General features: G+C 40.1%; 1 protein-coding gene across 7 annotated transcripts in view; it reads left to right on the top strand.

Annotated features, from left to right (window-relative positions):
- MEGF11 (multiple EGF like domains 11) overlaps positions 1 to 23,900 on the top strand; it is a 293,642-nt gene that overhangs the window by 193,119 nt on the left and 76,623 nt on the right. For all 7 annotated transcript variants that reach the window (XM_069798622.1, XM_069798618.1, XM_069798621.1 and 4 more), the window contains 3 exons: positions 2,414 to 2,550; positions 8,773 to 8,985; positions 16,968 to 17,142. In XM_069798622.1, the coding sequence (XP_069654723.1) occupies positions 2,414 to 2,550; positions 8,773 to 8,985; positions 16,968 to 17,142 (525 nt within the window). The remainder of the gene's footprint in view (positions 1 to 2,413; positions 2,551 to 8,772; positions 8,986 to 16,967; positions 17,143 to 23,900) is intronic.

Below are 23,900 nucleotides of genomic sequence, written 5' to 3'. Positions count from 1 at the left end.
AATACAACACATTCTGCTAATCACTTTTTTCTCATTGCCTCTGGGCTTTATGAAGCAACTGTAATTTGTATTTTTGTCTATTTTTCTTTATGTTGTGGATTTTAAACATGGGGTGTGAGAGAAAATGGAGCAGAAAAAAATCTTTTCTTTACTACAAAATGGTAATAATATATCACACAATGTCCAAAGCAGAAGCTGATGAGATCGGGGCCTTAAAAAACATGCTGATGGGGTGAACTTTACTGATCAGATGTATAAGCAGCAGGAAACGTTGGTCTGACATTTGAGCCTCCAGAGAAGGATGTTTTGGATTCCCTTAGCACATATTAATGCAAAAAGTATGCCTAAAGATTCTCTTGGCTCCGGGGGGATGCATCACAGAGTATTGCTTTCTCATCATTTGTTGATAGAAATCCTGTTCCTTTTGAGATGTGAAGAGAGAAAGTATTTATTATCAAGACAAATGGATACTTACGTTTTCAGATATGTAGTGTTGTGTATTACTCAAGTCCAGAGACACCATTTTTTAAACACTGTAATCTGAAAGTTCTTGAACTGAGGCCAACCTGTCTATTTTACAGGCAAGGAACCACCTATCACTGTTTGGGAAAGGCTTGAAGTGTCTGTTTTATAATTACATTGAAGAGCAGCCTCTCCACTTTGGGGTTGTTGATATTGCTAAACTTCCCAAACTGTTGAGCGAGGACCCCAAGGAGTGAAAGCAGCCGTTATGTTCCTGTTTTATGTTTTGTATAAGTTGTGTCTAATATGTGCCTTGTTCAAAACTCAGAGCCCCTGGGGCTTGGTTAGGGAAATAAGACTTCTGAGAGATTAAAAGGAAATAATAATAGGGACAGAAAAACACTGTTTCTATCAAACACTGTGCACTGTGCAGGGCACTGGCAGCAGCACCACTTGCTACAGTTGCCAAACATTTTCCATTATAGGACCCCATCTTCAGATCACAGCACTGCCAGACTTGTTTTGGCTGAAGTTACTCAGCCGGATGCCAGCCTCAGAATTTATGTTTGCTCACATAAAGAAACATGCATACAACTTCTAAGAAAGTCTAGGGAAATCCTTGTAAGGCCTTGATACTTAGCAGGGGACATGATGTGATACTTGGGGGAAACCCACCTGAGTTTGGCAGATAAATTCTCCAAAGACACAACCCATGGTAAGCATTCTCTGCCTTGGGGCTGAAAAGCTGGAACAAGGTTTGCCCAGCAATTGCTTTTCCTTATGAGCAGCGTGAGAGTGCACAACCAAGAATGAGAGTCTGTCTTTTCTTCACTTTCAGGGGTGGTTAAGCAGGGAGGGGAAGGAGGAAACAACTCAAAGATGGGGATTTGGGTCCAGATGAAGAAGAGGACTAAAAAGGAGTCTGCAACAAGGATTTGGGGCAGACTGGAATAAAGAGGCAGGAGAGCAGAGGGCTGGCAGCATAAAGCGGAGGAAGGAGGTAGCCACCAAGATGTGTTGTTGAGGCAAGTCAGGGCCTGAGATATGGCTCTAAGGTTGGGGATAGGGAGCTGGGAGGATGTTGGATGATGCATCCAGCCAGTGTTCAGGGATTAGCCAGATATTGCACTGCAAAATCACTTCCTCTGGCCAAAAGGCTGCTGCACTGCTGATCTGGAGAGTCAAATTGCTTCTATGTCATCACTGGTGGCTTTCTGCAACCATCCCAGTCTGTTGTTCCCATCCTGCCTCCTCCGTGGCTTAGACAAAGCACTGGCAGATGCCATTCTGTGCTGCTTGAAGAGATGAGTGTGGAGGCTGGAAGAGAGTAGAGGGAATGAAGGTAGGTAGGTTCTGAAGAGTAGTAGAGGACTTCTCCAGCAGTTGTATTTGGTCTTCTTTGTGATTGGATGAAGTGGGGCTGTCTGAACAGGGGACAACATCATAGAATATCACAACTAGCAGAACTTCATCCTCCCAGTGCAGCCTTTCCAACAATCCTTCTTTTCCCAAATGTTCACTTTGTGACACTTGCCCAGCGTAGGTCTAACAACTTTTCAGACTCTATTTCACAAAAAAAACCACCAGCACATATGCAGCTTTGTAGTCTTCTCTGGTTGCCTTTAACATCTCCCAAGCCTTCCTGCATCTATTCAAGGGGCAGTGAGTATCCTGCCACCCCAGCTGCAGTTTACAGGGGAGATACAAAGAAGAGAATTATCAGTGACTGTACAGTGGTGGGAAAAATCCCTTCTGGAGATAGGGTAGACAGGCATTTATTCTGGTAGCAGAATTTTGAGACTATCTTTAGCCCATCTTAAACAGAAAAAATATTGCCACTACACTTAGATCTAGTTTTAGCGAGAAGGACAATAAAAATCCAAGCTGCATATAGAAATTTATTGCATTATGAATGTTGACTGAAATATTGCTCTTTCTGCAACCTTACTAGGGGCTGGTGTGTGCACAGCCATGTCCTCCTGGAACATTTGGAATTAACTGCAGCCAGGACTGTCCATGCCACAATGGAGGACACTGTGATCCCGTGACAGGAAAATGCATCTGTACAGCTGGCTATATAGGAGACAGGTAAAAATCAAAACCCCAAAGCCTTCAGTTTTAGCCATGGATTGGCAATATTTATATCCCTTCTAGGACAATCTTACTCTCTGAAAAATGGTGTTATGTTTCTGTTGCTCCAATTAGGTTCATCCTTCTGAAGCAGTTCAAGCATTATAAATGTGGCGATGTTATTACTTTTTATTGGCAATGCTCTCAATTTACAGAGATTTTTTAATACAACTTTTAAAATTTAATGGATTAAATTTAATTTAGATATTTACAGTGATAAATTTAATAGAGAGCATTACATGTTTACAAGATATGTAAATGAACTATATTTACACAAATTAATATCCTCAAGAGTAAGCAATGCAGCAGTTTAATGTTTCCTTCAGCCCCTCTGTGCTGCTGCAGCACCGATCCATCTCAGACACCAACAAAGGGTGATAAATCCTCAAAATTTATAAACGAGGGCCTTCACCCATAAATCGATCAGAGAAGATGATAATATTGTTTTACAAAAGTGTCATGGATTCAACAAAATGACTACACAGCAAAGTCAAGGTGGGATTGTAACACATGCTGGCCCTCCAGCTAATCCTGCCAGCATGGCCAACATGGTGGGGAAGCTGCAGTTAAAAAAGCTTTCATATGCAGTTTTTACTAGGGGTTGGACTGTGTCACCAGGGTGTCCAGAGACCGTGGGCACAGCTCACTAGTGTATGCTATGCTAAAGCCCTTTCTCCTATATCTTCTCTTTTTTATTAGCTAGAACAAGCTAGTATCAGTATAGAGACATATGCTACAATTATACTTTTAGGCAGGAAAGCTCACTGGAATTTCTCATTTCTTGCTTCATTGTATAATCAGCAGGTCTTTATAGCATGCAAAAAGGCCAACTGTCAACACTGTACTGGGGTTCAGAAGGCTATGCTCTTTCCCATTAAATGTGGAAGTTCCTTGTTTCCATTTTATCAACAGTGGTAATTGAGGGGGCTCTGGAGATTATGTCAGGATTTGCATGTGATTGAATATGGTGGAAATACTAATTATTTCAAATTAATTTAGTGAAGAAGGCATCAGTGTGTCTCTCTTCCCCCATCCTCCATCTGGAGACAGTGATTTCAATCATAGGGTACCATATAATTACTGTTGCTAACCAAAGCTTTCTCTTTCTCTCCTTTTGGGGACAATTTCACTTAAGGAAGCAACTGTGCAGCCTGGACACTTACACTGGTGACCACACTTCAATCCCAAGCTGTCCCCAGTGCTGGCCATGCTGAGGAAGGCTGACAGAGACCCTCTGTCTCTAGATCTCTTCATTTGGTTGTTGCAGACTTACATTGATTTCTGACTGTAGGTGAATCAACAGTCTCGGAGCTGTTGGGAGCTCACAGCCAGCAGACTGTAGCTGAGCCAGCTTCTTTGCTCAACTTCCAATATAGGCCCCAGCCACAAGGGAGGACATGCAGTAGAAGAGCTGCGTGTGGCACAGGGAAAGGGCGGTAATGGAGCTGCTGAATGGCAACACTTACACGCTCCAGCAGCAAGAGTAGAGAAAGGACTGTTGGGGATGAGGAAAAGAGATGGCAAGTACAAAGCAGAAGACCTAGTTCTGCCCGCTGTCAAAAGCGGAGAGTTTTGCTGCTGATGGCCCTTAGAGAGAGGCTGGAGAAGGCAGCTCGGGGAGAAACTGGGCAGAGGAGGCACTACAGGGCAGACCTGACAGGAGTTCACAAGAATTTGTCCTTGAGCAAAGGGAGCGTGGGCTTTTCAGATCTGTGCTTGGAGAAAAGTGAGAGAGATTTCGACTCCGAAGAGAGATGTTGCTTGAGAAGACAGAAGCAGGGAGGGAGAAAATAAGGCGTGATCAGTTGGAAGAGGTGTAAAATTATTGAGAGCAGCCTTGTGGAGAAGGACTTGGAGGTATTAGTGAATGAAAAACTGAATATGAGCCAGCAATGTGCGCTTGCAGCCCAGAAAGCCAGTCGCATTCTGGGCTGCATCAAAAGAAGCATGACCAGCAGGTCAGGGGAGGTGATTCTGCCCCTCTACTCCACTCTGGTGAGACCCTACCTGCAGTACTGCGTTCAGCTCTGGGGCCCCCAACATAAGAAAGACATGGACCTGCTCAAGCAGGTCCATGGGAGGGCCATGAAGATGGTCAATGGGCTGGAGCACCTCCCCTGTGAGGACAGGCTGAGAGAATTGGGGCTGTTTAGCCTGGAGAAGAGAAGGCTCTGGGGAGACCTTATAGCAGCCTGCCAGTACTTAAAGGGGGCCTACAGGAAAGCTGGGGAGGGACTCTTTAACAGGGAGTGTAGTGATAGGATGAGGGGTAACATTTTTAAATGGAAAGAGGGTAGATTTAGATCAGATATTTAGGAAAGAATTCTTCACTGTGAGGGGGTAAGGTGCTGGAACAGGTTGCCCAGTAAGGTTGTGGATGCCCCATCCCTGGAAACGTTCAAGGCCAGGTTGGAGGGGACTTTGAGCAACCTGGTCTAGTGGAAGGTGTCCCTGCCCATGGCAGGGGGGTTGGAACTGGATGACCGTTAAAGGTTCCTTCCAACCCAAACTGTTCTATGATTCTGTGAAAAGAAGCAGAGGGAAGGTCACATTGTGGACCTGCACCCAAGCAAAACCCTTAGGAATGGCTCACTTGCCCCCTCCTGGAGCAGAGAAGAAACAGATAGACACTGAAGGGAGAGGCAGAAGAGCAGAAATGCAGGCATGTGGAAGGATGGATGAGAACAGGAGAAAGTTAGGTAAATGTGCAGTTCAGAAAGCTTTTCTAGCAGCAGGGAAAAACTGTATTAGCCTAGAAATTCCCACCTTTCAAACAGGTTCTCAGAAGGTTAAAACATGTTTATCTATCAGCCTTTAATCAGCCTTCAGTAAGGGAAGTGAAGCCTTAGACCCATTATATTCAGTTGGAGTTCTGCCTCTCACTTGGGCTAGGACAGCACGTTGTCTGTAATGGTTTGTTCTGAACAGGCATGCATACCCTTACCTTGCTGTTAACTACAGTTAGCTAATGGTAGATTGCCCCTTGATTTCAGTGATGGCAGGAGCAGGCACAAGGTCTTTAAAAAGTCTAAATTGCTTTCCTTAGTTATGTGTTCATACAGCATGGACAATGGGACAGATTAGTCAGCACCATTTTAGCTTAAACTCTATTTTACTTTCTGGATTCACGCAACGGCTGCAGCATTACAGTATAATTGCAAATATAGCAGGATAATGCTGCTGCACAAAATAATGTTTTCTTAAAATTTTACAAGGCACCGAAAAAATATTCTTAATAATAACAGATATTGTGAATAACAAGAATAAAAACATAAACACACTTTATCTACTATAACATTTTTTAATTGTCAGTAAGTACTATATAATACTACAGTTCATCATCTTGTGCAGAAGATAATAACATAGAGTTAGATAAATAGCTGTGGAGATGAAATGGTCATAAAGGTCTATGTAAGTGTAATTGCCACACTTTGTTCCCTACCTGTTTTCCAGGAACTGGCACTGCACTAAATATCTAGGAAATTGGCAAGCAATATTAACAACTCCAGGAAGCTTTGTGCTCTGCTAAAATGACTGGATATGTCATGTAAATGTATGTTTTGTGAACTGGAAAGGAATAATAGCAGAAGCACAGTTAGAAGCTGAGGATGGGGCTGTCTAAGAATTCAGTGGCTGCCAGGAAAAGTGAACATACTGTTTTAGCTTTGTTTTCCGTATTGCCATTAAACCTAAAGATAGAATCTTAACAAAATAAATACCACATTGGTTATAACAATATGAACAGGCTTATTCTCTTGTTGTTGTGTTTGTACCTGTATCTTTTATCGACTGAATGGCAATCTCCAGGTTTGCGTATTTTGGATGGCTTTTAATATTTGTCTGTGCTACATAAATGTGATAACTGTTGCAAAACAACAAACAGAAAAGCCTAAAAAACTTTACAGCATTGTTCCATGAAAAAAAATTATCTGGAAAAGATGTAGGTGTATGTACTAAGTTCATCTGTTAAGCAGGCTGTCTTATGTTTAATATTTTGTGAAATTGCTTCCATTAATTCTACAGGTGACAGCCATATTATCCTATCCCAACCCAAATAATTATAGTACATATTAAAGTTCAGTGGATATTATAATACGAATCTCCCCAGATAGGCAGAAAGCAATGTAAATTAAACAAGAAACATAACTAGAGCTTAGCAGCTCATTTTGTAATTTAATTGAACAATGTATCTGGTTGTTAATGGTGCTATGGACACATTAGATTGATATGTTGCAAAGGAAAGATGTTTAAGTAGAAAGCTAATTCCTGCTGTGATTATTCTTATGTTCCAGAGGAGTCATTATTAGTATTCTTTGTATAAAATTCATTAGCGGTAGCTGCTTGATCTCCAAATAAATAAGTTGATTAAATTGTTAGTAGAAAAAGGCTAATTATGTAAATGGATTAGGTTGTCAATATTTCATTTCCAGATGCTTTTCTCCCTGCTAGGTAATGCTTCATCTTCTATAAATATAAAATGATATAGTGCACTATTGACTAAGTATTCATCTTGTTGAGTACAGTGCTCTCCTGCTAACTAGTAGGGCTGTATACAGCAATGGAGACATAAGGCATCTTAATACGTTCTTCATTGCATTTCATTTGCTTTAAGTGTTTCTGTCCTAATGTTACCCAGTCTTTGCTGGATATTTCCTTTGCAGCTGAACTACTCTGAGAGCAGCAGGGCTAGCAGCCAGTACCGCTGGTGATTCTCTGGGCTTTTTCCCTTCCTGTTTGTCACAGGCTCCTCTCTCTTTGGGTCTCGTATGAACTCCTGAACTTGGATTGTGTAACTAGCAACTGTGTTGATGCTTGCTCCAGTTAAATCACTAGCTAGGCATTTTGCTTTGTTCATTTATTTTTAGTAAAACATGATAGTCTGAAGCTGCAAAAGTAATGCTCTTCTTATATACTGGCTGTGTTCATTGCAGTTTTGCCTGGCTTGCATCACACATTAATCTTTTATTACTGATCATTATATTAACTCTCACCTGCCAGCTGTGAAATGACCTGCAGAAAGACATTTAACAATTGCCTCTATCCACTGAGTTTACAGTATACACTTTAATCAATGCTCAGGATTAAATTAATGCTGATAGGCAATTTCCAATATCTGGCATCCATGTGATAAGGGAATTGGGCTTTTCTGGACTTCTTTTTCTTTTTTTTATTAACTGAAAAAGCATACCTATATTTCACGGTGGATCATGTAAACTGTAGTACTGACTCACTGCAGAATTTTGAAACCACTAAGTTTTGTCATGTCAAGCACAGAATCAGTTGCTTTCTTTAGGACCTTAGTTGAGCTTTTCAAAGTAGGAAATATTATGAATACTTAAACTGGTTGTGTAGGACAATGAAACAGACTTTTCGGCAGATTTCATAATGTATCCAGTAGGGAAATATTTTAAAGAGTGCATGGAAGGTGCAATTTAAAACAATCTGTGTATAGTGTTTGCCGGTTCCCTTTTTATGTGTAGCAAATATTAAAAATGTTGGCAATTTTGGAGAAGATACTACACTAAGGAGCGTGAAAGTGATTTGTCTTGAGATTTTATACTACTGAGCATCCCTGGAGTAAGAGATGAAAAGCAAATTTGAGCTTTAGTTACTGTGAACACACACACAAAAGACAAAGGAGTATATTTTCTCCTAGTTGGTATAAAGCTGGTGCAATGACAGCATAGAGGCAAAGTAAAACTATACGTTGCTAGAGAACACTTTACTCAATATTGTTTAATAGACCTTTCAATCCTCATTATCACTAAGAGGACCATATGCTTTTAAAGAAGGTGCTCAATCCTTCTGTAATAAAGAGAAAGCAAACAGATGAGGGGTTTTCTATAAAGTATCTTACTCTATATCAGTTTCTCATGGTTGATGAATGGAATTGTCAAGGTCCAGGAAACAAGAATGCACTTTGTTAACTAAGGTAATACTAACTAATGCAAATTTTGCAGGATATAATTGGACAGAGATTAATGCACTTTCAGTCAACAGCAATTTACATGCCCAAGATATCACATCACTCAGTGATACCATCAGTTCACTGTATATTACATAAATAAATGAGCAATAGTTTTAAACTTATTTCATTAACAAAAACATTCCCATGTAAAAGTCATAAGCAGACCAGACTATAGTATTTGATTGGATCCTGTCTCACATATTTCATTACAGGTGTCAGGAAGAGTGTCCTATTGGGACATATGGCTTTCAGTGCACACAAAGATGTGACTGCCAAAATGGTGCAAAGTGTTATCATGTAAATGGAGCATGTATGTGTGACCCTGGATTTAAAGGGATTTATTGCCAAGAAAGAATGTGTCCAGAAGGGGTTTATGGCCTCAAATGCAACAAGAGGTGTCCTTGCAATATTACCAACACTCTCAGGTATGTACATCATATTATATACTAGTGCGGGGACTGGTCAAATAAAAGCATTGGGAAAAAATTGGATTAACTACACCTACCACCTTTTTCTCTGTAGTTTTAATTAAGAACACAGACAGTTCCTCTGGATTGCAATCTTTGATTTAAATGACCTCAGGTTTGGAACCATAAGCCTCAGTCCAGCCAGCTACTAAGCATGTATCTGTTAAGTACTTAACTAGTTTCTCTAAAATCTGAAACAATCTGACATATGGCCTTATCCTGTAACTGCAGTCTTTTAGGTATAAGAACTATCATATGATGCCCATATGTATATATAATAACACACTGAAGTTTAAAAAATATAGGTATATTTACTCAAATCCATCATTTTGGCTCTTTTTATTGCATGGGTTTTCTTGTTAAATCTATAGACAGCAAGGGGACTTTCAAAATGAAACCTAATTTGCTTCAGTTTATGTCTCATGGCAAATTACCTTGTTGAAAACACTTGAGGCAGATGTATAAATAGACTGAAATCAATATCCCCAAGTCAGTCTATGGAACTGTTACAGAGTCGACATTGTCAAAATAGACATCTCTTCTCTTGTGTGCCTATTTTTGCTCTTCATTCTGTATGTGTATGTGTGAAATATTCAGGAAAATAAACATCAGGGAAGTATACCTAAAATGGAATAAGCCTCACTTAAAAGGTCAGGTTTCAATGTTTTATTCCCTTTTGCTTTTTTTTAGGATCTGATTCTTGAGGTTCTCATTACTAAGAGTTAGAGCCACAAACAGACTTGAGCAGCTAACATGGGATAGGTTGAATTTGCTTTCCCATTGCAGGCTTGAATAAATTTTCTGGACTCTGAAAAAAGGAAGAATTAAAGACTCTTCCCTATTATCCTATTTGTTACCTTTTGCAACTCCTTGCCTTGTTTACTGACTGCAAGAATTGCTATTTGGATGTTCCTCACTCCCTCACATACAGTAAAGGGAGCCTGGTCAGCGAAAACACCTTGGCCTCAGCTATTCTGATGGACTAGAGTGCCCACATTTCCTTACCATGTCTGCAAGATGCTGAGCCCCTCAGCTCCCACTTGTTTTCCTCCTTTTTCTGTCCATTACTGTTAAGCATTCATAGCCAATTCAGGATTGTGTAGGCTTCAGAGGGAGGTGGGGATAATTGATGCCCAAGCAAATATGCCCTTGATACGGACATTCTTCAATTTTAAACCAGACAGGTAGGGACCTGACTGTCTTGCTGATGATGACAAACCTAGCTTGCAATCTTGCAGCCTGCTAAAATATAAACACTCTCCTCAATTATGTATGCAAGCAACACCACCTAATTTGTGTGCGTGCACACATGCGTGCGCACACACACGCACACACAAACACTTCAGGCAAATCTGTTTGTGTGCTTGAGATGATAGACTCTATTTGTCTCAGTCTTGGAAATAAACAGGTGATCTTTCTTGTGAATTCAAGTTCAGCTGTGAGTGGTGAAGCTTTGCTTAACTGAAAGTCAGAGCTCACAATGGATTATTTAAAAGCCTTGTAATTCTGATGATACGAGTCCTCTACAGAAAGATAGTTCTAGCTCTGTTGGGTTTGACAGCGAGGATCCAAAGTGTTCGACACCTCAAAGGCAGCTCTGTACAACAGGCTTCTATCATTTCTGATTATTTTGTGTATCATAAAATCATTGCGAAAAATAACATCCCTAAGGCATGAGCTGAGCATTATACACAAAAGGTTAATGTTGTGTTGTACTGAGGATAGGGGACGTCTCAAGAATTACTGCAGAGTGAGCTAAGGTATAAATTCCTGCATGTCATACTACTCTGCAGTACCTGCCAGCGTACACGACTTAAACATGCGGTAAATACAAGGTACACTGCTCCTCAGTGAAAGCTGTTCTTCATGTGTACTGGAGGGTGAGCATATGCTCTTGGACAGTAGCTGACACAGTGTCTTCACCCCCTCTCCTAGCCTGCAGAAACCTGTTTGTGTGCCCATTTTCCCGTAAAGGTGTAAATAGAGTGGAAGGACTGCAAGCCACGGGCAAGGCCAAGCTTGGCTGCTGTTTCTCAGCTAAGTGCTCGGTTCATTAAGAGTCTTTTAACTGGGGGACGACTGTGAGTTTGAGGGTGCAAGAGTTCATCGTGGGTTACTCAAAGAACTACCTGGGAGGTGCTCTGGGGGTTTGGCAGAAGATCCTTCCTGAAAGAACAGACTACCACCATCCAGCTCTGAAGAAAGATGAGGTCTCAAGTTTGAGAGAGCTCAGAAAGAGGATATGATCATCCTCTCACAGCTTTTTCTGGGCATGTGGTTGTTGTTACCGACTGTGTACCTGACCTGTGCCTGGTTGCTGTCTGATGGATACATTTTGTGCCTTCCCTCCCATCGCTGCTCCGTCAGCTTCACTTGCAGCATCCTCTGCTAAGATGGTATCTCCACTTCCTTAATAAATGAGTCTAGTCTCTCCATTGATAAAATCTCCCTTTTTCCTACATCTTATCACTGCTGTTATGGAACAAAGAGATATCAGCAAGCTGTAGATCTGTAAATGTTCTTTCATTCATCCATGGTATTTCAGCTTTCCACTTTTCAATGAGCTCCTCGGAGTGCTGTCAGTTTCTGAGCTGAGGAGTGTCAGAGTTGATGGAAAATGACCTTCTCCAAAGGCACTCCATATTCTGAACAAATCTTTTTACTGATTGTTTAACCAGTCCCATACAGTGCACTTCTCTTCCCAGCCACCTCCTCCTATTCCTCCCCTGAATTTTTATCATTACTGGAACTGTGGTCTTCCAAAGTGATTCATTTACTGACAGCCATCTCTTTTCCCCAGAAGCAGTTTAAACTCTTGGCTACTTGTTGCAATACCTGAGTGTGTAGGGTAATTATATAAACACTTGAAAGAAGGTGAGGGAAGCTTGCTTATTTCTGTCAGTGGTTTTGACTCATTTGATCTGGTTATTGGAGAGCTGGCTGGAACAGAAAGTTCTGGGAGCTTTGAGGAGCAGGTTGGGGAGGAACATTAAGAAATACACAATCAGCTTTTCTATTTTCATAGATCTATCTATTTTAATGTCTGAAGAGACCAGCATGATCATCTAGTCTAACCTGCATAGTAATGGCTGAAGAACATCATCCAATAATTTCTGCATCAAAGCACGCTGAAAGGCACTTTGTACAGGACTTTTGAACAACCCCAGAATTAGGTAATTTAGAATGCATTGGTGACTTGGACTGTCCTTCCACAGGAAAGGATACACCTGTAAAATTGTCCCTTATGCAAAAAGCCCATGTTGAGACAGTCTACAATAGTCAGACAGGCATAATCCTGGCTTGCTCTTCTGAAAAGCAGAGAGGGGAATGAATAGCTGGAATAGGCTCAGCCACCCACCCTTCTTGAACACTGGTGTGGAGCCAGTGTGTGGAGCCATATGCCTTTAGTAATGTCTTTCCCAGGTCAGAGACGTGAGAACGGAAGGAAGACACAGTGACCTGTTCAGCCTTGACACTTTCCTACTGTGACAAAGTCAAATGAAATGGATAGATCTCCAGAGACTCTGATTATTGCCTCAACACTGAAAAGTTCGGAAGGACCAAACCCCATGGATCTTGCATGAAGTTTTCCCTTGACCTAAGTCAATAATGTGCTTGAATGATGCTGTCTTTGAAGACTTGCTGGACTGAAGTAGTGGCCATAAAATCCCATTGTGGCTACTTCTTTAAAAGCAAGAGGACATTTTAGTAAGGGAGACTGAATGTAGTATGGACACCAAAAGACAGAAAATACTGTTAAATAAGGATTAGGGCTGTTGTTAATTAAGATGAGATGACTGGTGTATAAACAGAAAGTCAGGCAATTCACTGGGAAGAAGTTGTTTTGGCTGAAAGTTGTGTGGAGAACAAATTCAGAATTTGGTACAGCTGTGCTGTCTAAAACATTTCTTTTCCCAGTTTGCCTCAAAAAAGTTACCTGGTTTCCTCAGTTTTCCTCGAAATCAGATGCTTAAACAATTTAAAGGTCAAAAATGACTTTCTGTTTTTCAGTTCAGCCAGTAAATTTTAAAAAATAAATCTTTTATTGCTGTAAAAGTGGCTCAAAAGCCAGGGACTGTACAGTAGCTTCCAAACTGCAGCAAGAGCCATGGAACAATTTCCTTCTCATGCCATGTTGTGCACTGTGGACAGCTTCCAGTTTCCACCTCTACTTGGCCTAGAGCTAGAGGAACGCTTGGCTGCTTGCATTTGCTCTAAGTTTTCTATACTATTCCTTCCTGTTATGCAGGAGATTTGAAGAAATAAAAGTTGTTAAGATTCAATGCAAAATACTAATGTATAACACTGCCAAACTCTTTCAAGAGCCTAAGGTTCCCTTCCTGCTCACAACAAGTGGTTAGAAAGCAGATATTAGTGGGTTTGCCTTCTGGGATCTTTTTGGAGGCCTCACATTCTCTTACCCATCCATTCAGTGATCCTTCTCTAGTAGAATTGTTTGTGTTTCTTAATTTCAGTTTATTAGTGGCATGGAGAAGTGCCTTACATATGCTGTAACCTGTGCTGGCAAAATGTTATATGGACTCATGACCTTGAAAGGTACATTCAGAACAGGAAGGGAGGAATTATACAAATAATTGATATTGCTAGCTGTATTTCCTATTCTTTGCCCTAACACCTTTGCCATTAAGTGCCTCAAACTTTTCAACTTCATTGCAGGTAGCATTTAGTTCACTGGACAGTCTGGATGCATAGACGGTTGGATGGACGATAGATGAATTTCCTAGCTATTGTTATATTTCTAGGTACATAGTCTGAACAGAATGAAATTTTACAGAATGCCAATATGAGAGAAACATTCTTAACTCACACATACATGCATACCTATACTATTTCTACATTATGAGCTGCAATATATTTAGTATGTAACTCTGATGACTTTAATTACTGGTTCATACATACCAGAATAGAACAATTAATAATAAAAACTTAGTACTATTTAGTGATATCAGCTGCAGATCTTAAAAGGGTTTCCAAAGGAAGAAAGGCATCATTTTACAAATGGGAAAAATGAAGGCAGAAAGAGGAACTTACATGGCCAAGATTCACTGGCAGGACTGGGAAGAGAACAGCTGTCTTCTGAATTTTGGTTAAGCATCTAAAGCTCAGCCATCTTCAAGCTAACACGGCATCAGGACACCTTAATTGTCAAACAAGTGATTTTGATTCGGGGCCTTGTATTCTCTGTATCTGAGACAAGTCTCCTGTCTCCCCTGGCCAGACACAGCCTGCAACCTCATTTCAGACCTAGCTATGTAGGTTTGAAGTCCTTTTGCTTGTTATGCTACCATAACACTATGGGGTGTGTTAATGTTTGGCTTTTGCCAAAAGCTTTGGAAAGATTTATTCTACTACTGTCAAGGAGAAGTTTCTCTTCCCCTGCTGTATGGTCTATTCACCAACTGTTGCTACCTACCCAGAACTATTGTTATGGGTACCATAACTCTGGAATCTAATGTGGAGGATTTTTCCTAATCCTACAATGCTAGCATTCTGTAAGGCAGCAAAAGATAAGTATTTCAAAGCACTGAGAGACTACAAGTGCTTGGCCTAGGAGAAAGACAAAACTCTGATATGCTTAGGCTGATAACAGAAGTGTTCTTGCTTCAACAGGAAGATTATATGGATGCAGGGACCCAAACATCTGCATTGGACTTTTCCTGGCTCATAGCCTCATGAAAGAGTGGACAAGGCTTTGGGAGGGCAGAATATGGTCTCAACCTTCTACTTGACCTTGTTTTGGAGTCCAAGCCCTCTGTCTCCTGCAGACTCTTCTGCAAAGCCTGTTTGGTTTTTGCTTCTTATTTTAGTGCATGTTAGGATGATATTTAGTCCTCAATATATAGCTTGCATTCCATGCAAAAAAGCTTTTCATTTTGATGAAGGAGCCAACCTTGGAGTAGAAATTCTTACTGAGTATAGTATTTTCAATTGAATTGTCATAGACTGATTCAAACTGCCATGATCATTTATTACCTTTGAAAGATTTAATTTAGTCAACAGCTGCAGTTCTCATGGAACCGTATGATATGTGCAGTAGCAGTGAAAACGGAGAAACAAAAAATCCACTTTAAAATATTTCTTTAATGTTTAGCTTTCTTCTCCTATTAGGTAATGATTAATAGACACAGAGGAGGAAAAAACGAGCTTTTATTATTTTCATCTGAATGTTAAGAGGTGCTTTGTGAACAACCATAATTTCAGGGACTGCTTTGTCAGAAGAATTTCATGGATGGTACTTTGTTAAGCTGATTAATTGTTTTAATTAGTCAGTAAAACACTATTTATGATGAAACATATGACACACACAAAATTTGATCATTCTTAGTCACAACAGTATATGACTAACCTCTCCTACCAGTAATTGCCAGAAACATACTTGGAAATTACATTTTATGAGGTTACCTTGAAAATTAACATATACGATATTAATTTTATAGCTGTAAAGAAACCCATTCAGTCATGTCTGCAATATTACACTGTAGCAATAAATAATCGTAAAGGAAAATAAATAGTTTCTATGATGCAAAAATCCAGCAGACAGGTCCACAGAGAGGTGCCACCTTGCAGAACTCGATTCTTTCTTGTTCTGAGAATAATAAAGAAATTCTGATTTGTAGCAATATTATTTCTCATTTTCTCAGAGGCTCCCAGAGCACACTGAGCTCTATATTCCCAGCTGGCCTCAGACAACATGGGGTCCTTTTCCAAAGATCAGATTCCCTCTCCATCCCCTGCTCTTTCTTTTGATCACCTCATCTCCTCAAACTAGACATCCCCCTGTGCTCTCCCTTCCCATCCCCCAGAAACCTCCATCTCTTCAAACCAGGACTTACCACATCTCCAGCCTTCCCCTCCTTTCCTAGCCCTCAGCCACAGCCTCAGCATGGCTCTCCTGCTGTGGGAAGTTAGTGCCCTAAGAAAAATTGGGAGATGCTCTTTCTGTTTGTAGAAGAGAAAATGGTGAATAAAGATAAAATGTTTCATAGCAGGAGGAACAAAGGGGTAAGTCTTCCACCTACCAGATGCAGAAGGACCAGGCGTTGTCTGGTCTTATGGAGCTTGATTCTCCTTTCTACTTTTCTCTCTGTGTGCTCTCACAACAGTGTGGAATTGTCTGAATAGAAATGAAAACCAGAGGATTAATGTTGGGCAGCAATGCTCATTATTCAGCATAAAGGAACTTGACTTGTTTCCCTGCACAGCTGAGATTTAGTCCCAGGGCTTCTGTTGACTCCTGCCCCCCAGAAATCCCAAGGCTTCAGGTAGTGATCAGTTCTGTTCACTATGGCTGAGTATTCCCTGCAAAACTTTTTCCAAGATTTTTCCCTTCCAAAGCACTTTCCTTTCTACCTCTCCCTACTGAAAAGTTCTGCTGAGGTGGCACTCACTTTTAATACACAAATTAGAATAGAATAGAATAGAATAGAATAGAATAGAATAGAATAGAAGAATATTGTGCCACAGGACTCGGGTTTATCTTCACAACTCTCTTGGTTGCATTCCTCTATCCTTTGGAATTTCTCCTAACCCTGAACACCTTTGACTGTATTATACTAAATAGTATGGCACATGTATGTCATACAACAAGATGGATTAATAGTGTTGTGGTTAAAGTCAGTAATCCAAGTCACATTGATTTGAGAATGGAAAAGCATGCACTTTAAAGGTGTACAATTACCAGTGCTGTGGCAGTTCCCAGATGTTTAGAAGTGGCGTGCTGGGCTGGTATTTAGCACCATATTCCCTATTCACTTCCTAAGTTATGTGGCTGCTTATGTTCACCATCCTTATAAGTGTTCACGTTTGTTCTGTTCTTAGCGTGACTTGCTGGCATTGCATGTAAAGTGTTCTACGGGTGGTTACAGACTGTATTTTTCTTTCATGTGCACATCTCATTAATGTCTGCCTGTCTTCATTAGTTGCCATCCATTGTCTGGAGAATGTAGCTGCAAAGCTGGCTGGGCTGGACTGTACTGCAATGAAACCTGTCCCCCTGGATACTACGGCGAAGGCTGCCAGCTGACCTGCCCTTGCCAGAACGGTGCAGATTGTGACAGCATCACAGGAAAGTGTATGTGTGCACCAGGATATATGGTAAGTGACAGCTGGGAATAATGGGGCATTTCATAAGGTGCTTGCAAAAAATTAAAGAGCATTTTAGTCTGATTTCAAATAATATTTGCATAAAAGTGGCCAAATGCAGGTAAATTTTCCTCATTCTATTATAAGTCCACATAATTCTCGTTTGATCAGTGTCAACTTATTACTTATGGTTATTTACTTAACATCAGTATTCTAAATTTATTACTGTTACAAGGATAAAGAAATGGTTTCCCATCGTATATTCTAAGTCAAGACATCACAAAAAAGATGTCAGATTATTGTCTGCCTGGAAGAGCAGAAAAAGAATTCTCATGGCCTTTCAGCATGTTCCTTGTCAGTCATACTGTGATATTAATAGATGAAGATCTTTTAGAATGTTACAAATGATAGAGCAATTTATGTCTTTTCTGAGCATATATGGCAGGTGTCTTTTACCTGAGCATCAGAAAGAGCTTCAGACATTCTGAGGTAAACAAGTGTTACGTTTTATAGATGAGATATAAAATGGCTGAAGAAATCAGCCAAGATGAAACAACAAAAATTCAGAATTAACAATTGTCAGGTTGCAGCAGAAAGTATTAGGACATGGATCCAGGTGTCCAGTCCTGCTACAGCTGGGCATAATGGAAGTCTTGCTAGTAAATTCCCTGGTCATCCATATATGAAGCACCTCTTTACTTCAGGAGCGCACCATGGAAGAGATCTGCAGGCTATGTTTAAGAAACAATACTTCCTAAAGAAAAAAATTTATTTTCAAGAGAGAATTCCACCACAACTTCATTAGCAGTTGTCTTTCTGTAATTTGTGTCTTTATTTACATGATCTGTCCCCATAGGCTTATCTATATGTTTCCTATACTATTATAGTAATTATTAGTAATAATTAGTAAGTTTACTAGAAATCAAGCTTCAGATTCAAAGACATTCCCAATATTTTTAGAACTTCCCCTAACATTTAGCAGCCAACTAAAATATGCAGCCTCCTAGATGAGTTTTACCCTCTATTGTTTTAAGTTACAGCTTCAAAGTGAGATGAATAAATATCTTCAAATACTAGGGAACATGAGGTGTGATCTTTGACCATGTTATAGCTCTTTTCACTTGCATTTATGAAACATGGTGGACATCATACCAGGTAGCTTTAGAAACAATGGGAGGGGAATGGCATGTTGGATCTGGACAGCAGAGCAGCCATGTCCTACCATCAGCACCCACGGCAGTGTTTAGGGTTTTCTAGAAAAAAACGTTGTGGTATTCTGCAGGGACATACATTGCTGTCATCTATAGGGAAAGGCTGCACAGCTGTGTGACAAGATCCATAGTGTGGGAGTCCTATAGGAGATTAGTGGGATGCTAAAGACTTTTTAGCCTCCCTCCCTTTTAAATCCACACCTGAGCTCGTGATCACCAACTGTCATCTCCCAAACTGTGGAACTGGAGTTATGGCTTAAAGACATTTCTGTTCTCTGCTGCATGTCAACAGCTGAACCTGAAAGTTGGGGCTTCTGTCTAATTTCCAGGGGTTCTCTCAATGACAGGTATAAACAGATTTATTTAGGTGTGAGGGGTAGGACTGTCAAAAGCATCTGTGCAAGACACTAGTACTTAGAGATGTAAAAAAAAGAAGAAAAAGTCTTTGAAGTTTGATTCTCCACTCACACTAACAGAAAACAAGACTTTATCTTCTCTATACAGTAGTGATACACAAGTATTAATATAAAGCGGAGGAAAGAACGAAGGCAGCAGCATGTTAGTAACAAATGCAAAGGGAAAAGATACCAAGATCCTCTTTCTTATAAGGAATGCGGTTCAAGTTTGCAGCACAAAAATACTTTGGGACCCTTTACTGTACACATTTTAAAAAAAGCATAGTTTGTCCAATATATATTGCTCCAAGACAGTATTATTGCAGGCATGAAGCCTGGGAAGTTCCTATTGCATTGCTTCAAAATAATATTTAATCTCATAATAAAGAGCTTTCTTGCATTGACATTTAAACAGCTTGGTTATTGAGGATAGCTCTGTAATCACTGAAGCATATTTAGACATTAGTATCATTGGTCTCTTATAATATACTATAATCTCTGACAATTAGTCCATGAGGGGAAGTAAAGCCTTGAAATTGCTAATTTATTGCCTCTGAAGCATATTTGTCATTCGTATGCATGCCAGATGACTTGAGTTGCAGTGGTTCTTTCAAATGCTAGAGAACATAGGCTGTAAAGAAAACTTGACAGGAGCCTTTACTTCCTACCCTGGAATGGTGGTGTCCTGCTGAGCTGCTCTTGCTGTATGCTCCATCCTCTGGGCAGGGAAAAGGTGTCAGCACTGCTTCACGATGCAGCCTGCAGGTCATGTGAAAGATGCTGTGGGGCCAGAACCCTCTCAAGGCTTGAAGTAGCTTATTTCAGTGACACATTCAAGACCAGACTTTGCCTTCAAATATGCATGCCTGCCTCTTGCTGAGGCAATGGGGAGCTTTGCCTGCGGGTAGAATTTTGCCCTTGAATTCGGCTAGCCTGCAAGCAAGCGGTGTGACTGTTCATGAATGCAGGATGTCTCTTTTGGCAGCACTGACAATAGAGTGATGCTAGTACAGAACTGGGCAGAGCTAAATATTCAGAAAAGCCATAAATGAATCCCTCTTGCTTTTTCTAGCATGAGGCTTCGCTGATGCAGCTACAGGGTCAGGAGTTTTGCCATGTGATTGGAAAGAATGAAAGTGGGAGCAACGTCTTACATTTTACAGAAACATTTGATCTACACACGATCTTATATAGCAGAGCAGGCTGAAGGATTTCTAAGTAAGGGGGAAGGAAGAGAATATCTTGGGACATGGTATATAACTGCAAAATTTAACTGCAAAGGCAGAGAGGTTGGACCCATGGGACTTTTGGGTTATGGATGCCTAGAAAACATAGGGGCCAAGAAATGACAGTCTTTTCCTGACAAAGCACTCCTCCAGCACACTTCTTTTGCACAGATGGCTTGTTTTTTAACTATGCCCTGCCTCGGCTGTGTCAGGGCAGCTGGGCTGGGTTTCAGAATGAATCATCTGCAATCGCAGCCAAAACAGGGACATTTTGTTGGGATGCAGAACAAGCCATTAAAAACACAAAGCATCTGGTCACCTTTATTAAATGTATTAAGTGGAAAGGCAGCCATCCCATAGGTTGACATGTACGTGAGCAGAGCACTTAATTTTTGGAAGTTAAGCAGATTCAAATTTTAAAATAAAAATTTACATTGTAGCTCAGAAAATAATACATTATTTATTAGCTGTGACATTTCCAAAAATTCAAATGCCAAAGCTAAATATTGGTGAGCTTGCAGTTTTGGATAGAATTTGAAAACATTTTATGTCTTCTTTTTTTTGATTAATATTTTGGGTCAGACTCAACAACCAGATTTGTGCATACCTAGCTCTGAAAACAAACTACACTGTTATAAAGATGTTATTGGGTACCAGTAGAGGTTATTTGTGTGAGGTTCTGATATGACAGCTCACACTAGGGGATTGCACTATTTTAACTGTATGAGTGTCTAAACCACAGTGCAGACACTATGTGTAGATTTGACTGAAAAGGTAGCTGAGAAATCTGAGTGATCCACAATTATACCCGAAACAGCCCAGTTCTTGAAGGCAGCATACAGGACAATAAAAATAGGGTAATAGGAGTGGAGGAGACACAACAAAATCTTCTTCCCCAATATCACAGAGCATGTCTAGAGCTACTCCAGTAGTAAAGTCCACACTGCAGGCCTGTTGGAAAACCTGTGCTTATTGCATCTCACTTGTGAAGGGAGTATGAAGGTTGTATCAGTTTAATTAAGGTAATTGCAGGGAATCATCATTATAAGCATGCCAATAGGGCACTTCCCTGAAACTGGTATTTTTAACATATTTGAGGATTACCTCTTAGCACACATACGATGTAATTGCCAGGAATGCTTTTCTGAAGAATGGTTTTGAAAAGCCATTCTACTGCCATCTCATTTGTGGCAAGAAGGAATCTGATAAACACACACAGGGAGTACACAAAGATTAGCCTTAAAAAGTATACAGGGAGATTCTTGACTGGTAGAAATTGGATCCTTACTCCCACATGCAAATAGTCGCTCCTTGCAATAAATTACTTGGATGCAATTATGGGGGTGGTGAGAGGGGTTATACTGACTTGTGCCTCCCCTCCTTCCAAATTCTGCTTTAAGATGCTCTCTTACAGGCCCGCTGAAGTCAGTGGTACGGCAGGGACGTAAAAGAAATCAGGATTTGCCCTGTCCTCTCTTCTTTTGTTTTTGGTTCATTGAACTTTATTCCTGTAATTCAATAAATGTGGTGAAGAAGGCCAGAGGATATGAATTAAATATGACAGGAGACCACAGGAATCCTGACCTTCTGTCTCACAAGGAAATCTTGAAAACAACCCCCTGCACATACCTATCAGCGTTCTAGCTACTGAAATAATTGTAAATGCTATTGAAATACAACTAAGTTCACCTTCTCCATTGCATAGCTAATTGCAACTTTCCTGAAGACAGTAGCTATCTAGAGACCTCATCCTGTGATATGCCTTTGTTTCTTTATGGATGCTTTGTTTTCTTCCTTTGAAAAATGGATTTAACTTCAAATGCTTTCATTCTGTCTATTGTGGCAAGGAGATATGTAGTTAAAACATTTCTCAGCCCAAGACATTGAGAAAACTTTAACACTTATCTATGGAATGTGCGGTCAGCTTTTACTTCGGCGGGCACTTAGGTCTATATTTCACATCTGGATGACAGAACTTATATTACTTTAAAGAGTTCATCTATTTATGCTGCAATTTTTTGAAGACCTGTCTGCTTTTATTGAACCTTGCATGCTGCCAAGCAAAGCTAGCACTTCATCACCAAAATGAAAGAATCCATTTTGACATTTGTCTATTCCTTGACTATATTGGTAGATCCCATACAAGCCACTCACAGTACAGGAAAGTATGGAAACTACAGCAGTGATGACCTCTTACTAGAAGATTTTTCAGCTTTTGGAATGTCACTTGGATTCCCTAAGACTTCCCAAGATATATCCCAGTACTGTGCATCTATAGCCATTTGCATCTTCTGTTGATGTTGCATCAAAATTGCGTTTTAAAAACGTAATAAAATAATGCCTTTCAAATATATCCTTATATAAGTGCTCATGTATATATGTCTCCAGCTGAGCTTAGTGGGAACCTGTGCGCTTAAGGACTGAAACACAGGCTTAATCTGGGTCTAGAAGTCCATAATTTTGTCTAGCATGCCAGAGTTTCTCAACATAATGCTTTCTGTACACAGAGGTGCAAATTGCTTCCAAGGTGTACATGTACATGCCTGCACATTGGAGTAAAAGTCAGCCCCTGTAACACACAATAAAGAGTAGCTCAAGCATTTAGTAAAATAAATGTATATTATAGTATTATAAACATATTCAAATGCATAGCAAATGTATAACAAACTTTGTAACAGATAATCTCTCAGTCAGTACAAACACCCCCCCACACACAGTCTCAGGCCAGTCTTAGTCTGCCCCATGCCTACTTAATGAGTAAAATGACCAGTGTACCCTTCCATAGAAATGAGGAGGACCATAATTTTGTGTTATCTGTAGAGGTCATAAGGAACTTACAGGTCTAGTCTGTTGAGTATTCCAGCCACGACTGACTTCCTTCTGGTGCATACAATATCTCTTTTTCCCTGAAGAAAACATACAGGAGAGAAGAAACAATCTTTCTCTCTATATTTAAAAAAAATTGAATCCTGCTCTCCTGTCCTACACCTTTAAAATTCTCTCTGTTGTCTAAAAGAGAAAAAAAAGTAAATAGAAAGGAGCACCTTATCTTATCTTCAATTGAATTTTCCCTGAAGGACTGAAATCCCAGGTAGGTCTGGAGGAATTTGAAGAATCATTGCCTGTAGGTGTTTTCTAAACACTCAAGGTTGATAAATACAAATTTATCAGAATATTCCCTCTCTTCTACATATTTGCTTTCATCTTTATTCTAAATGTATCATCCTTCACCACTTCAGAAGGAAGCGGGAAAAAATGAATGAGGCTTCTTTGTCTTATAAGCCCCTGGTTCAGTAGTAAAGTTACTTTATAAATTTCACAAAATTCTTAATACAAAAAATGAACCTGAGGTTGGAGATAGTGGATCTGTTTTGGGGGCTTTAACTCATTTAAATGATCTGTTTCTCTTTGAGATAATTCCAAAAGTACTTCAGTGGAAGCTCATCTCAGAGCAACAGGGCACCTCATCAAAAGGTTTAAAAAGAAAAGACGAGGGGAAAAAATCTTCAATAGAGCCTGTGTCCTTTTATCCTTGATTTACCAAGCATATCAGTTACCCCCCTTTGTTAAGAGCTCTTTTCATTTATAGGTATAAAATAAATTCAACCATTTTATCAAGATGTTCTTGTTACCAACCACCAGTATAAATTTTACTTGCTGTAGGTGGGGAAAAGGTTTTCTGGCACAGCAGTTGCCCAATTAACTGGAGTATTACAGGCAACAGCAATAGCTTCCCCCGTCTCATTTCCTGAATTACCTAGATGCACAAGGAAGATGCATTTTCTTCTCATTGGTTTCCTATTTGTATTCATAATCCAATGTCTCAAACCCATTGTGTATGGCTAGCAGTAGTGGCAATGGGTATGCAAAAAGGCATCCATACCGTGAAAGTGAGTTCAAGCGTAGGCTGTACCTGGCAGTGAGTGAATTATTAATTA

This window comes from Haliaeetus albicilla, chromosome 12 (genome assembly GCF_947461875.1).
Source record: "Haliaeetus albicilla chromosome 12, bHalAlb1.1, whole genome shotgun sequence".
Lineage (NCBI taxonomy): Eukaryota > Metazoa > Chordata > Aves > Accipitriformes > Accipitridae > Haliaeetus > Haliaeetus albicilla.
This window is presented reverse-complemented; position numbering and strand designations above follow the sequence as displayed.